Source organism: Sceloporus occidentalis, unplaced genomic scaffold (assembly GCF_023333645.1).
Source record: "Sceloporus occidentalis isolate IW3139 unplaced genomic scaffold, rSceOcc1.0.p SCAF_110, whole genome shotgun sequence".
NCBI lineage: Eukaryota > Metazoa > Chordata > Lepidosauria > Squamata > Phrynosomatidae > Sceloporus > Sceloporus occidentalis.
In genome coordinates this window covers 650,925-666,452 of record NW_028317090.1, presented here as the reverse complement: position 1 = coordinate 666,452, position 15,528 = coordinate 650,925, and the positions used below count along the sequence as shown (strand labels likewise).

The 15,528-nt window shown below is 38.5% G+C and overlaps 1 protein-coding gene across 1 annotated transcript in view; it reads right to left on the bottom strand.

Moving 5' to 3' along the window:
- The window catches only part of LOC149283165 (adenylate cyclase type 2), a 354,857-nt gene that overhangs the window by 149,778 nt on the left and 189,551 nt on the right, over positions 1 to 15,528 (bottom strand). The window contains exon 5 of the mRNA XM_089497880.1: positions 892 to 1,040. Within this exon, the coding sequence (XP_089354006.1) occupies positions 892 to 1,040 (149 nt within the window). The remainder of the gene's footprint in view (positions 1 to 891; positions 1,041 to 15,528) is intronic.

Here is a 15,528-nt window from a genome sequence, read left to right as displayed (position 1 = left end):
ACCCTAGGTGCTCAACACCTGGGTGAGTGCGGTCGCCCTGCACCAGGCCCTGTCCTGAGACTCCGCTCCTGCACAGTTGCCTGTATGGACCCAGTTCCGTGACAGTAACATGAAAAAATAATTCCCCACTGTAACCAAAAAAAAAAGTGAAAATTATATATATATGTGTGTTTTTTTATGAGCAAGTCCTACAACTAGCGCTATATCTTCCCCGAAAATTCCTGCATGGAAAGAGTTAAAATATGGGCATTATAAATGCCCATAGGGTGTCTAGTTTTAAAAATGTATGATTTGATGGGGTTAATTTAATTGCCTGGCTTCAAAGATGTCCCAAATATGGGACATGGGCACAGACTGACCAGATGTCTAAACGGCAAATACACACCTCACATTGGTGGTCTTTTACCTCCCAAATAACCCAACAAACCCATGCATGTGGGGTATCACAGCGCTCAGAAGATGTTGCTGAACACACATTGGGGTGTTGTTTGACACGGACATATACCAGGAGTGGTAAATTTACATGGGGTAGAATGACCAGATTTGGGGAAAATGGTTTTGAAATAGCAAAACACTACTGGTCCTTTTTGCCCCATAACAGTGAGAAAAAGTAATTTTGTTAACATAAAATCACCATATTTATCATTTTTTAAAATAGTAAACTAAATGATATGATAAACATAATGGTATCTAAAGAAAGCCCTGTTTGTCCTGAAAAATATATAATGTGTGTGGGTACACAAAATGAGAAAAGAAAATTACATCTAAACAGCAACACTGAAAAATGTTAAGAGCCTTCTTCTTCTTCTTCCATTAACACAAAGCCAAACACAAATGAATTAATGTCATTAATGACGCCCACATCCTATAAATGTGCATAATTGTGCATACCTTACATTGGTGTGCCTCTTCACGTACAAATTGTGAAAATTATTTGTATTTTCTAGTTGGCCAGCCCGAGGTCCTTGTAATCTTTGAATAATCTCTGCTTTCATTTCCATTGCAATGTGAGCAGGCAGTAAAGAAAGAAGAAGGCGTTCCTGCAATAAGAGGAAAACACATTTGAACCGCTATTAATAGTAGATAGGTGAGGAAACATTCACTATACATACACTTCTGTTCAAAGGTTTGGGGTCACATCTGTTTTTGTGGGGACCAAGGGAATTTCTATGTGTGCTGTCATAATTGTAAATGGGTTTTCTAAGGATCAGTTAGTCATTTAAACGTAATCTAACACAACGTGGAATACAGGAGGGATGGATGTTGATAAGGTACGTCTATAAAAATATTCATTAAAAAAACAGGCGTTTCCAGCTAAAATTTACAACATTAACAATGTCTTCATTGTATTTCTGATCTATTAGAAGTATTGGGACACCTGATCATTACCTTAACAGGGAATTGTTTAAAAAGTGCATTCTAAGTACACAGACATTTGCAGCTATAACGCTCTTCTGGGAAGGCTTTCTACAAAATGTTGGAGTGTTTTTGTGGATAGTTTTGCCCATTCATCCAGTAGAGCATTTATGATGTTAGGCATTGGTCTTGGATCAAAAGGCACAGCTCGCAATCTCCGTTCCAGTTCATCCCAAAGGTGTTCATTGGGGTTGAGGTCGGGGCTCTGTGTGAGCCATACTCAGGTTCTTCCATACCCAACTCTTCAACTGTGTCTTTATTGACTTTGCTGGAAGCATAGCATTGTCCAAAATGTCTTGGTATGCTGAAGCATCACAATTTCCTTTCACTAGAAGTAAGGGACTCAACCCTGAAAAACAGCCCCATACCATTATCCCTCCTCCACCAAACTTTACATTTGGCACAAAGCGTTCTCCTGGCATCTGCCAAACCCAGGACTCGCCCATCAGACTTCAAAACAGAGATGTGTGATTTGTCACTCCGCATAACACGTTTTTACTGCTCCTGAGTCCAGTGGCACACGATGACCCCACTCTGTGACTTTAAGTAGTCTTCCGCTTCATGGCTGAGTTGCTGCTGTTCCTAAACGCTTACACTTTGCAATAATACCACTTATAATTGACTGTGGAATATCTAGCAGGGATACAATTTCATAAACTAACTCATTGCAAAGGTGGCATCCTATCACAGTACCACGCTTGAATTTACTGAGCTCTTCAACTACACCTCTTTTTTTTGCAAATGTTTGTTGTGACTGAGCCCTCCATCACTGGAGCCACTGGAGAGGCCTGAGAGACAGCCTCCTCCTAATGACTATGGGGCCCTGGCTTTGTAAAGACTATTATATCATCTCATCATTTGCTGAGGGGATTATCTCCAGCAGACAGCCAGGATATGCATGCATCTACCCAGAATCTCTTGTGTGTGTGTGTATATATCTGGTCAAAATGAAAAGAAATCATTGATAAGTACATGCATATGACCAGGGCCGGCCTTAGGGGTGTGCGACCTGTGTGGCCGCCGTCCGGGACTTAAATTATAACATCGTGGGGGAGCGGGGAATGAATGCTGACGTAGCACGCTGCACGCGTCACGCTATGCGTGCAACGTAATACGCCTGCGGCTAGTGCCGGTCTTTGGAGACGCGTGAACGCTCGAATTTTGATCGCGAATGGGGAAAACCTGCCGTGATAAGTCGCAGAGGTGGTTCAAGCTGATCGAGGACTTCTGATTTCGTGGAGCGCTTGTGGACGACTGTAGCAGCCTTGGGCGTCGTGTCCTTCCTTCTCCTTTCTCAAACCTCCCTCTCTGCCGCCCCCCCTTGCGGATTCCTCTTGCCCAGACGCAGAACATCTGATTTTTTGGCCTTCGCGCCTCCATGCTTTCACGTGTCCAGGACAAATAGGATACACGGATCACGTTGTGACTGAATTTTGAATTCTTCCATACAAGATTTATCATCTCAAGATAAGTGCTTTTATTTTCCCTAATAATGAGGCTTATATTATTGCATTGACTCTGACCATTATATATAGATCTCTACACTTGATTATACACACAGATATATGATTAACATTATTATTGTGGTGACAAGTGAAAGATAAGCAAAACAACAATTAACAGAAAGGGAAGACAAAGCACAAGTTAACACCTTTGATAAGGGGGGATAGATTGCAGATTGAAGGGAGGCTATGAGGAGGAGTGGAGTGGAAGGAGACATAAAGATGAAATAAAAGGTGAAAGAAACCATGAAGAGCCTTAGAAGTGGTGAAGAAAAATAGTAATACAAACTATAAAAAGGAGCGTAAACTGGCCTTAAATACAAACGATGCCGCCTAAAAAAGATAAAGACCGAGAAAAGGAAAGAGAAAAGGATAGGAGAGTAAGCTTGGAAAAATCTAAAGCTTTAACGACATACTATTCTCCTAAATCATCAGCCATTACTACAACTTTTGCATCTAAACATCTCTCAAAAGCAGGGGCGTAACTAGACGCCTCAGGGCCCGGGTGCGAGAATCTGTTAAGGGCCCCCCCACCCCCTCACCCCCTCACCCCCCCAAAAAAAACATGATTTTTACCCAACAATTTTTTTTCAACTAATTCAACAAATTCAATTTTCATATTGAATCATATCTGTAAAAAAATCAAAGAAAAAGGGGCGCATGTACAAAGGGCATAATCCAGGGGTGTCCAAGTTTTTTCTGCAGTGGGCCACTTCATCAGAATTGTATACGTGCGCGGGCCGCACTCATTTTTCACTGTGACAAAAAATATGGCCTTTAATAAAATATGCAGATTAAAATAAAGTAAATGACACAAAACCTTTACTCTTCCTCTCACTGATTTCTGGGCCTTGAAAGTTTTGCGACTACAAATTCAGGATTCCCTAGATTTATTCTAGGGATGAACTAAAATGAAAATTCTGGACCAAAACATTCAGGGTTCACTTAGCCAAAACTGAAAAATGACCCCCACCTTTAAATATAATAATAAAAACTCACATGTTTAATAAAAGTAGGTAACACACAATTGGACAAAATTAGCAATATGACTTGGCATGATAGGAGTGTGATTGCTAACAGCAATCACACTCCTATCATACCCAGGCAACCAGTAAATGCTGGTACCTAGGCATGATGGGACTGTGCTCGCTGTGATTGCTGTTAGCAATCACACTCCTATCATGCCAAGTCAGCCAGTACATGCTGGTACAGGGTGGCTGTAAGTGATGTGCAGACCCCATACTGCTGGCAGTATCACTACACAAGGGGGGCAGCTAGCTAGGTTTCAGCATGTACTGGCTGACTTGGCATGATAGGAGTGTGATTGCTAACAGTAGTCACAGTCCCATCATGCCTAGGTTCCAGCACTTACACATCCATCCAGTAAATGCTGGAACCTAGGCATGATGGGACTCTGATTGCTATTAGCAATCGCACTCCTATCATGCCAAGTCAGCCAATACACGCTGGTACAGGATGGCTGTAAGTGATGTGCAGACCCCATACTGCTGGCAGCATCAATATACAAGGGGGGCAGCTAGCCAGGTTTCAGCATGTACTGGCTGACTTGGCATGATAAGAGTGTGATTGCTAACAGCAATCACAGTCCCATCATGCCTAGGTTCCAGCACTTACACATCCATCCAGTAAATGCTGGAACCTAGGCATTATGGGACTGTGATTGCTGTTAGCAATCACACTCCTATCATGCCAAGTCAGCCAGTACATGCTGGTACAGGGTGGCTGTAAGTGCAGACCCCATACTGCTGGCAGCATCACTACACAAGGGGGGCAGCTGGCCAGGTTTCAGCATGTACTGGCTGACTTGGCATGATAGGAGTGTGATTTCTAACAGCAATCACAATCTCATCATGCCTAGGTTCCAGCACTTACACATCCATGCTATCACACACACACACACTCATTTATTCATATAATCATTAATTCACAGATTCATTCCCTCAATCACACACACTCATTCAAACACCCTCCCCACCCCCTTACCTGTACTGCAGCTCCCTCGATGCCGCTCACAGACTTCAGCAGGGGGCGCGGCCTCCCTCTGCCTTCTCTGCTAAAGCACAGAGGAAGTAGGATGTCACGTGAACTCCGCTTCCTCTGTGCTGTCCAGAAGACCCTCCCACAAGTAAGTAGCAGGGCTTGAGGTGCGGCTCGTGTAAGATCGGTTGCCCTGGCTGCCGATCTTACGCGGGCCGCACCTCGAGGTCTCGCGGGCCGCATTTGGCCCGCGGGCCGCATGTTGGACGCCCCTGCCTTATTTAAAAAAAAAAAAAAACTTAAAAAAGATTTCGGGCGGCCCCTTGGCTTGGGCCCCCCTGCCGCCGGGGCCCGGTCGCAGTCGCGACCCCTACGACCCCGGTAGATTCGCCACTGCTCAAAAGACTCTCCGGATGTCTCAGTAGATCTTTCTATGGATATCTGTCCTGAGCCTATACAATCCGATCCAACCCAATCCATTAAAATCAACAATATAAGTCATTTATACCTTAAACGTACTACAGAAATGAAATTAAATACAGCTTCTCTGAAACATGATATTGTCTCTATCTCAGACAAACTTATTTCACAAGCAAATTCAATTCAGGCATTGCAGCTTGAACTGGAAATTGTCAGAAAAGAGTCTAACGATCTTAAGAATAAATTTCAAGCTATGGAAACGAAGCTTACATATTTGGAGGACGGATCTAGGCGTAAAAAACTTAGGATAAGAGGGATCCCTGAGGATATTATGAATTTGGATGACTATTTAAATGGCCTTTTATTAACCTTCATAAAGCAGGACTGTTTGGATCATCAAATGTTTGAAAATTTTCATAGGATTCCGAAGCCGAAGAACTTCACTACCAACACACCAAGAGATATAATCGTCCGTTTTAATAATTTATATATTAAAAATCTTTTTACAACTGAATTTAATAAAAATTCCATACAAAAGGAGCAATATAGGGATTTGAAGCTGCTTCCAGATTTTTCTCTAGCAACACGGAAATTCAGGAAACAATTTTTTGAAGGTGTTAAGAAACTTCGAGATTTGAATATAAAGTATAAATGGGGTTCCCCCTCCAAATTGATTGTCTTCAAGGAGGGTGGGACGCACATAATTAACAATCCTGTGGAACTTGAAGAACTTTTAGCCACCTCAACCTTAAATGAAAGCCAATGATTGATTGATTGGGCAGTTAACCCATTCGTTTCATAATTTAACTGAATCATATATTTACTTATTTTTACATATATTTATGACTATTTATATATTTATATACATATCTACTTATTTATTTATTAGTATATTTGTATTTTCCTATTTTTTTTTTAGGACTAGTTTTGTACACTAATCTTGCCACTATTTATTATAGAGCAATAGTAGAATGTTAATAATTAACTTATTGGCAACTTTGTATTGAGTGGGGAAATAGTTTAATACTATATTTTTATAATTTAATAATAAGCATTGATACATGCATAATTTTTTTTTTTTTTTATGAACATGCACTTTAATATGTGATATATTATCTTTTTTTTTGCGAATTTGCACATTTACCATATGTAGATTGGTATTCTTTATATATAAGTGGCACTTTATTAACATATTTCTATTTCAGTTCAATAGTACATTCTATGAACAATTAGATTAGATTCAATTTGCACATAAGGCACAATTATTTGCACATTTATGCACACCACTTCACTAGTTTAGCATTAATATCACTTTATCTCTGCAAATGGTATATGTAAATTTGTGGATTTGTACATAATTATTATTAGGATTTATTATTTTTTCCTGGAAATTTGCACTTTAATGTGTGACATAATTTTTAATTTATTTATTTTTGCGATTTTGCACAATATACAGGTAGATTGGTACACCCTACATTCAGCACTTTAGCAACCGGTTTACACCTTATTTTAGTAGAAATAGCTTAATATATACTTATATACTTTACACAGATACTGCACACAAGCACTTTATCATTGGACTGTTTAATATATTATAGTAGTGTTAACTTATTATATTAAGAGCCACACGTATTAATATTTACAAATTATTATATTTTTAAGATACAAGTATTTTGCAAATGGGATATTTATATTTGTGGATTTGCACATAATTATTATTAGGATATATATATTTTTTTTTTCTTTCTGCGAATTTGCATTTTAATATGCGATATATTTTTATTTTTTGCGATTTTGCACATTATACAAGTAGACTGGCACACTTTATACCTTTACATGTAGCACTTTATTTAGAGGCTTAGACCTCAACTTAGTAGTATATTATATGAATAATTAAGATTAGACTTAAATAGCTTATTATACACTTATATATTTTATACAGATATTGCATATATGCACCTTATCATTGGACGGCTCTATATACTATAGCAGCGTCAACTTACTATATTAAGAGCTGCACGTACTAATACTTATAAGTTAATATATTTTGGATATGTGTACTTTAAATATGTATATTTGCATATTAATATTATTATTAATATTTATTATTTATTTATTATTTATTTAATTTACTTATATAACTATTTATTTATTTATATTTATTTTTCTCTACCGATAAATATATGATCGTGACGTTTCCCAATTATCGGCACTTACGCATGATACAGCCCGACACATTAGATGGGGCAACAAACACATGAAATGTCTTCATGTGTAAACTGTGCAAATTTAATGTTTTTTGTTGTTTATGTATGTTTTGACGGCAGACCAGATTCGAGGGGGGAGGAAGAGAGAGTGATTATATTTAACACACATGACACTTAAACTTGTATCTATTAAGGATTAAATTCTCCATACAAAAGGGGCTTTTTATATGATATGTTAACCCGAGAACAAGCTGATATATGTTTTGTCCAAGAAACCCATTGGAAGAAGGGTGCCTCTCACTGTTGGAAATATAAGAAGTTTCCTACTATTATTCAATCTAGTTTAAGTGGGAGGAAAAAATGAGGAGTCGCAATTCTGATAAATCAAAAGATTAAATTTGAACAGCTGTATTTGGAATGCGATCATGAGGCAAGATATATTATTCTCTTATGTAAGCTGAATGATGTGATATATACGCTCGTTAACATATATGCACCCAATGTATCCACAGTAAGATTCTTGGAAAAAACCTTTGATAGAGCTCAAGCTATTTCAAAAGGTCTCTTACTGATCGGTGGAGATATGAATTGTATTTCGGAGGTTAAACTAGATAAAAGCTTTTCGTATGGTTCATATCCAAACTTAAAATTGAAATCTTCAGCTAGATCTTTTTCTCTCTGCCTTGCTCGAAATCAATTATTTGATATTTGGAGGGCATACAATCCATCTGAGAAGGAGTTTACTTATTATTCTGCGGTACATCATTCCTACTCAAGAATTGATAGGTTTTTGTCGGACACTAACTCTATTGAATTTTGCGAGTCGCCTAGTATAGGAAATTTGACATGGTCGGACCACGCACCTATTTTTATAACAATTAAAAACAATGAGGAATTCAATATAAGATATAATTGGAGGTTAAATGAATCTCTTTTGTTTTCTCGAGAATTTAAAGAACAACTTCGCAACTTAGCTACAGACTTTATGGAGATAAACGATAATGGAATGGTTTCAGAGGCAACCCTATGGTGTGCTTTTAAAAGCACCATGCGGGGACATCTTATAAAACGTGGCGTATATATAAAGAAATTGAAAGGGGCGACCCTCACTGATCTTAAAGAAATTCAATTTAAAATCAAAGAAAGATTAATGGAGAAGATAAATAGAAATTTAATATCTCTGAAACAAGATTGGTACTACAGTAGCAATAGAGCCAGCAAAAATTTAACAAGTAAAATTAAAAATAAAAATGTGAAAAACAGAATAAATAAGATTGTACTAAATGGCAGAGCACACTTAACTCCAAAATCAATTAGCGAAGCTTTTAGAGAGTGCTATAGTACATTATATAATCTACCATCAGTTGGGAAAGATTAAATACAGATAAATTCCTTTCTTAATACTTTAAATTTACCTAAATTATCTGAGACAAAACTACAAGGCTTAAATTTACCGATCCAACTATCCGAGCTAAATACTACTATAAAGAACTTACCTTCGCACAAAGCCCCTGGCCCAGATGGATTCTCATCTCTTTTTTATCAAAATTTGGAATCTATTGTTTCTCCTATACTATTGAGGGTATTTAATGGGATATCTTTAGGGAATAATTTTCCATCTGAGATGTTACAAACTACAATAACTCCAATTCCGAAAAGTGGAAAAGATCCAACTAAAGTCACAAATTATCGTCCTATATCGTTGATAAATTTAGATATTAAAATATTTTCTAAGATATTAGCTGACAGACTTAGTTCTGTCATGTGTGAGTTAGTCTATTCAGATCAAACAGGATTTTTACTGGGTAGATGTGGTGAGGACAATACACGTAGAACTTTAAATCTAATCTATGAGTTACATCTTAATGAAACGCCTGCTGTTTTCCTTGCGCTTGATGCCAAAAAGGCGTTTGATCGCGTGAGTTGGTCCTTCTTAGAACAAACTTTAATTACTTTTGGTGTGACCGGTCAATTTTTAAACTATACTATGGCGTTATATAAGAATTTGCAAGCAAAAATTTCAGGGTTCAATCTCAACTCAGCCAGCTTTTTTATTAGCAATGGAACAAGACAAGGATGCCCTCTAGCTCCTTTACTATATGTTCTTTCAATTGAACCTCTTGCGACATTAATACGCCGTTCGGATAAAATTATTGGAATAAGCACAGGCCCTTATGAGCATAAGATCTCTTTATATGCTGATGATATTCTCCTCACTTTAGCTTCCCCTGAAACTTTCCTTCCAGAGACTTTGGAATGTATCAACAAATATGCATCATATTCTAACTATAAATTAAACCTAGATAAATCACAAATTATTGACTTTAATATGGAACATCTTCGGTTTGAAAATATTAAGATTAAGTCTGCAATAAACTGGAGTCAAAAATATATTGACTATTTGGGTATTAAAATATATCAGAGTCTTACAGACACTATAGTTAATAATGATATGATTCTTTTAGACTCTTTTAAAACTCAATTTACCCAATGGAAGAATCTGGAAATTTCTTGGATGGGCAGACTTAATACACTAAAGCAGGGGTTCTCAAACTGCGGCCCTCCAGCTGCTGCAGGACTACATCTCCCATAATGCTCCTTCAGCTAAGGGGCTGGCTGAGGAGTATGGGAGATGTAGTCCTGCAGCAGCTGGAGGGCCGCAGTTTGAGAACCCCTGCACTAAAGTCATATGTCCTCCCAAAATTGATTTAGTTATTTAGAATTATACCTTTACCAGTTCCATTGAAAATTTTAAATCAATTTGAAAAACTATTTTCATCATATGTATGGTTGGGCAAAAAATCCAGAATTTTACGTTCCACTCTTACTAGAACTCTTTCACGAGCTGGGCTTAATTTTCTTAACCTATGTAATTTACATCAAACGTGCCTATTTAATCATTTTCTAGCTTGGGGATATTAAACGGAAATCGGAATTACCATGGTATAATTATGAAAGGTGGAAATGCCACAATTTAGATCCATTTCTTTTATACTGGACCAGTATAGAGGACATAAATAGTTTAAAGATTTCCAATCCTATTATTTAAAGTATATTGAGAAATATGATTATCTTTAAGAAAAAATTTGGCACTACGGAACCCTGTTCGTTGTCTACTCCATTGGTAGCCGTACAAAATATGATAAAAGATATTGATTTAAGATCCTGGTTCTCTCAAGGTATCGATACAATATCGGACATTAGTTCTCTTTTGGACCTGATTCCATTTAAAGAACTCCAGGTTAAATATAATCTCCCAAGTAAGGAACTATTTTCTTATCTAAGGATTAGAAACTTTAATAAAAGTAATTTGTTAAATCCTTCAACTAATTTAGACAAGTTTATAAGTAAGCATTACAAAAATCTAATTACGCGGTTAAGAAATATATTGGACCAAGAGCTTACTCTGGATAAACCAAATACCATCTTGAAATGGGAAAGAGATCTGGGGGTTTCTTACTCTTTTGATATATGGTGTGAAGCTTGGAACAACTTAAGGAAAGCGATACACTGTATAAACCTTCAAGAACAATATTATAAACTCCTTCATAGATGGTATTATGTTCCAACTTCATTACATAAAATGTATAATGCTACCTCCAATAAGTGTTGGAGATGTAAATCAGAATTGGGGTCTATGATACATATCTGGTGGGCGTGTGACAAACTTCTAAATCTGAGATCTGAAATCACTAATATATTTAAGTGTTTATTTGACCTACCTTGGGAGAATAAAGCGAAATCATACTTGGCAATTAATATCCTGGCAGCAACCAAAATCTGCATAGCAAGGTACTGGAAAATGGATCAAACTCTTGGTCCCAGATCTTATCCCAGATAAATTATCAATACACAATGGAGAAACACTTTTATCGAACCCACAATAACATTAAGAATTACGATGCAATATGGTCTCCATGGCATAGATGGATTTCTATAAATGACTAAATACATCAAAAAATTCTTTTTTTTTTTTTAATCCTTCTACATAATCCTGGCAATTATTATATTATTACTATCCAAATACGTTTAAAAATATTATCATTATCTCTCTTCTCTCCTCCTTCGATGACTTGGTCTTGTTACCGTCTTGAATTTTGAATGCTATAAAATTACTTCAGTAATATTATATGTACGATGTAAGAATGAAATGTCTTATGTACCATGTATATGTTCGTACTGTTATTTTTAAATAAAGGAAAAAAAAATTATAACATCGTTTGTTTTTTTAAATAAATAAAGTTAAACAAAAAAAACGGTGTTTTAATTTAAGTCCCGGGCAGGGGCGCCGAGCGGTTGCTCGTGAAGTTTTCAGCAACCGCTCGGTGCCCCTCACTCACCGTGAGTCCGTCGTGAGGCCGACATTTCGTGCTGAGCGCCAGAATTATTTTGGCGCTCAGCTGTGCAGCGTGTACCGCGGCAGAGCGGGAAGACGGACGCCTCACGCTCCCACCGCAGGACTCCGGCAACAAGGTAAGTAAGGATAGGGGGTAGATATAGTGATAAGGGGCACGGGGGGGCAGTGAGAAAGGGCGGGGGGGGAGGCAGTGAGAAGGGGCAGAGGGGGGAGATTTTTTTTTCCTTTCTTTTTTGGGGGATGGGGGGGCGCCAGAGGAGTAGTCCGCACAGGGCACCAGAACACTTAAGGCCGGCTCTGCATATGACACCAACCCTATTTTGTCCTTATTATCTACTGGGCATGTATTTCTTACTCCCTTTAAAATCTAAACTGTCACAAGCATGGACCATATAAAGATGTATTTCACATAACATAAACTCGCCACTGACAGCATTATATTGTACATCACTGAGAAACATGTTGGCACATTATAAACAATGAATTATAAAAGTGACATTGTAAATTGTTTTGTGATGATGCATACATATGATATAACTACATCAGTATAGGCTGTTCAAGCAAACTGAACTACAGACTAATTGATCTGTACCGATACATGTATATCCTTTAAAAGAAAAGTCTCTAAATATACAGAAAGATTAACGAATATAGAAATGTCATCTCTAGACAGCTGATTCAAGCATGTTATGAAAGTATTAGACAAGGTAATGAAGTTTTCTATATGTAGGGCAAAAACATTTGTAATACAGCAGTCATGTTGCATGTTTGAAATTGTACTAAAGAGTATAAAGATAGTAACATAGTAACATAGTACATAAGGTTGAAAAAAGACCAAAGTCCATCAAGTTCAACCTATATACATATTGTGTCCCTACTGTGTTGATCCAGAGGAAGGCAAAAAAACCCTTATGAAGCAGATGCCAATTGCCCCATACCAGGGGGAAAATTCCTTCCCGACTCCAAATATGGCAATCAGAATAAATCCCTGGATCAACGTTCTGTCCCTATTAATCTAATATCCATAACTTGTAATATTATTGCTTTCAAGAAACACGTCCAGGCTCCTTTTGAACTCTTTTATTGAGTTTACCATTACCACTTCCTCTGGCAGAGAGTTCCATAATCTCACCGCTCTTACTGTAAAGAACCCCCGTCTGTGCTGGTGTAGAAACCTTCTTTCCTCCAACCGTAGAGGATGTCCCCTTGTTATAGATACAGTCCTGGGTATAAATAGGTCCTGGGAGTGATCTCTGTACTGTCCCCTTATATATTTATACATAGTTATTAAATCCCCCCTAAGCCGTCTTTTTTCCAAACTAAATAACCCTAATTCTGATAATCTTTCTGGGTACTGTAGTCCTCCCATTCCCCTTATTACTCTGGTTGCCCATCTTTGAACCCTCTCCAGCTCCACTTTATCTTTCTTGTACACTGGTGCCCAGTACTGTACACAGTATTCCATGTGTGGTCTGACTAGTGACTTGTACAGTGGTAGAATTATTTCCTTGTTGTGGGCATCTATGCCCCTTTTGATGCACCCCATGGTTTTATTTGCCTTAGCAGCAGCTGCCTGACACTGGTCGCTACAGGTAAATTTACTGTTAACTAAAACTCCTAAATCCTTTTCCATGTCAGTCGTCCCCAGTGTTTTCCCATTTAATACATATTCCCAGCCTGGATTTTTCTTCCCCATGTGCATAACCTTACATTTATCTGTGTTGAAAGATGATTATCCTATATTGTAATACAATACATTCTAACTTTGGACTTGACTGAATGATCCATCTAAACCTTAATTGGTTTTTGTGACACCCCAGGGTTAATAAGTGCCATCTGTAGTAGCTATTGTTTGATTTCTGTATGTCTCAGTATATGTGTGATTATTGTTGTGCTTTTTGTTCCCCTCATGTACTGCCCTGTCCATATTCCACATGTCCTGTCCACGGACTTTAACCCTGTGTAGCCTGGACAATGTAACTCATTAAAGGATGAGGAAGTTATCCCGGTGGTGGTTTGAATATCCCTCAGCAAGGAAGGACATCCCACCGCTGTCACCAAATGTGATGAAGACCTGTGCTTGGACTGAGTAGCTCTGCCGTAGAGATCTTCCTTGCTGCTGAAAGCTTAATTGCTTCATATTCCCCCAAGCACAAGCCAAGACTTAGTGTAGGGGAAAAGCAGAACTATTTTTATAAATACATACAGCACACATATAAATACAGCAAACATGATAGGATTAAAGGCATAATCCCATTAACCACCAGACAGCCCGGAACCACCATACAGTTCTATGGCCAGCAATGCACACCCAACAAAGAGTCACTGTTTCAGGGGTGATCCCGGAGTACCAATGGAGAGCTCAGGGTCCGAAGATGTTATTATCCAAAAAGCGTCGTGATTTGACATCGGGACCTTGAGCAACAGCATCAGAAACACCCCCGGGAACAGTCCGCACGGTAGGCGGGCCAGAGTTCCATAGCTGTGGCTGGGTAAACCCCGGTCCTAAAGATTGGCAACAAAACCAGGGTTCCCGAACGAGCTCCCTCTCTGTAACCATCCCCACAGGAGGGCGTCCATAGTGACACTATTCCAAATGTCAGGCGCCAAGCAGGGGGAGGTGGGATCCAACCAACATTAGGGGTATACAGGGTCTGTGAGCCTTTAATCCTTGGGAAAACCACAGGGATGGGGTGTAACACAGGAAAACAGTTATGGGACCAAAATAACATAAGGGATAAAGAAATGGGCTGTCACATCAAACAAGCAAGATAAAGCAAGAAAATGACCATAGAAAAAAAAGAACGTCAGGAAGTAAGGTGGAAAAAATATGTTGGGCAAAATAAAGAATAGAACTGAAGGAAAAATAGGAAGGAAAAAAATAAAACAGAAGGGAAGAAGACAGCAGCAGAAAGCAGAGAAAAGAGGTAAAAACAGGTTGCTAAAGGCGGGAAATCCAGACAGTGGCATAACGAAAAATGCCAGGGCCTCCCTGTGAGACTTATGTTCCTCCTACATACACATACAGTAACATACACATACTGCAACATACTTGCACATTGTAACACAATAACATACAGTACACGCACAATAATACACACACAGTAACATATTTAGACACGCACATACCAAGCACTGGGAAATAACATCTCAGACCTGGCATGTGGGCACTGAGGGAATGTGGCTCGGCATGTACAGCACTCGGTTGGTAATGGTTTGATGGGGCTGCACTGGTGTTGGGAGTTCCACGCAAAACAGGGGCTGCAGGGGCCTTTGTTACACCAGTGTAGCCAGAGGAAGGGCCCTTCCTGTAAAAGCTCCTTAATCTGGCCTTAACCATATGGTTTGTTTTTTGTGTTTTTTGAAAGTTGTACATACCAACCTCCAAACATGAAACTTTCAGTTTGTTTTGCTTGCCCTATGTCTCATTTGGGACATCATCAGCCCACCAGTTGAAAAGATCTGACAAAAGTATGTTTCTGGGAAGCTGCAAGGGTATATAGCTAGGGGTGAATTCAAAAAATAAAATATTTCTTTCTTGGGTAATTTCTGTATCTGGACATGGACTGATCCTTAGAAGGCTTTTGCTGTTACAAATTGACCACTTCCTCAAAACCTCTGAGACGGT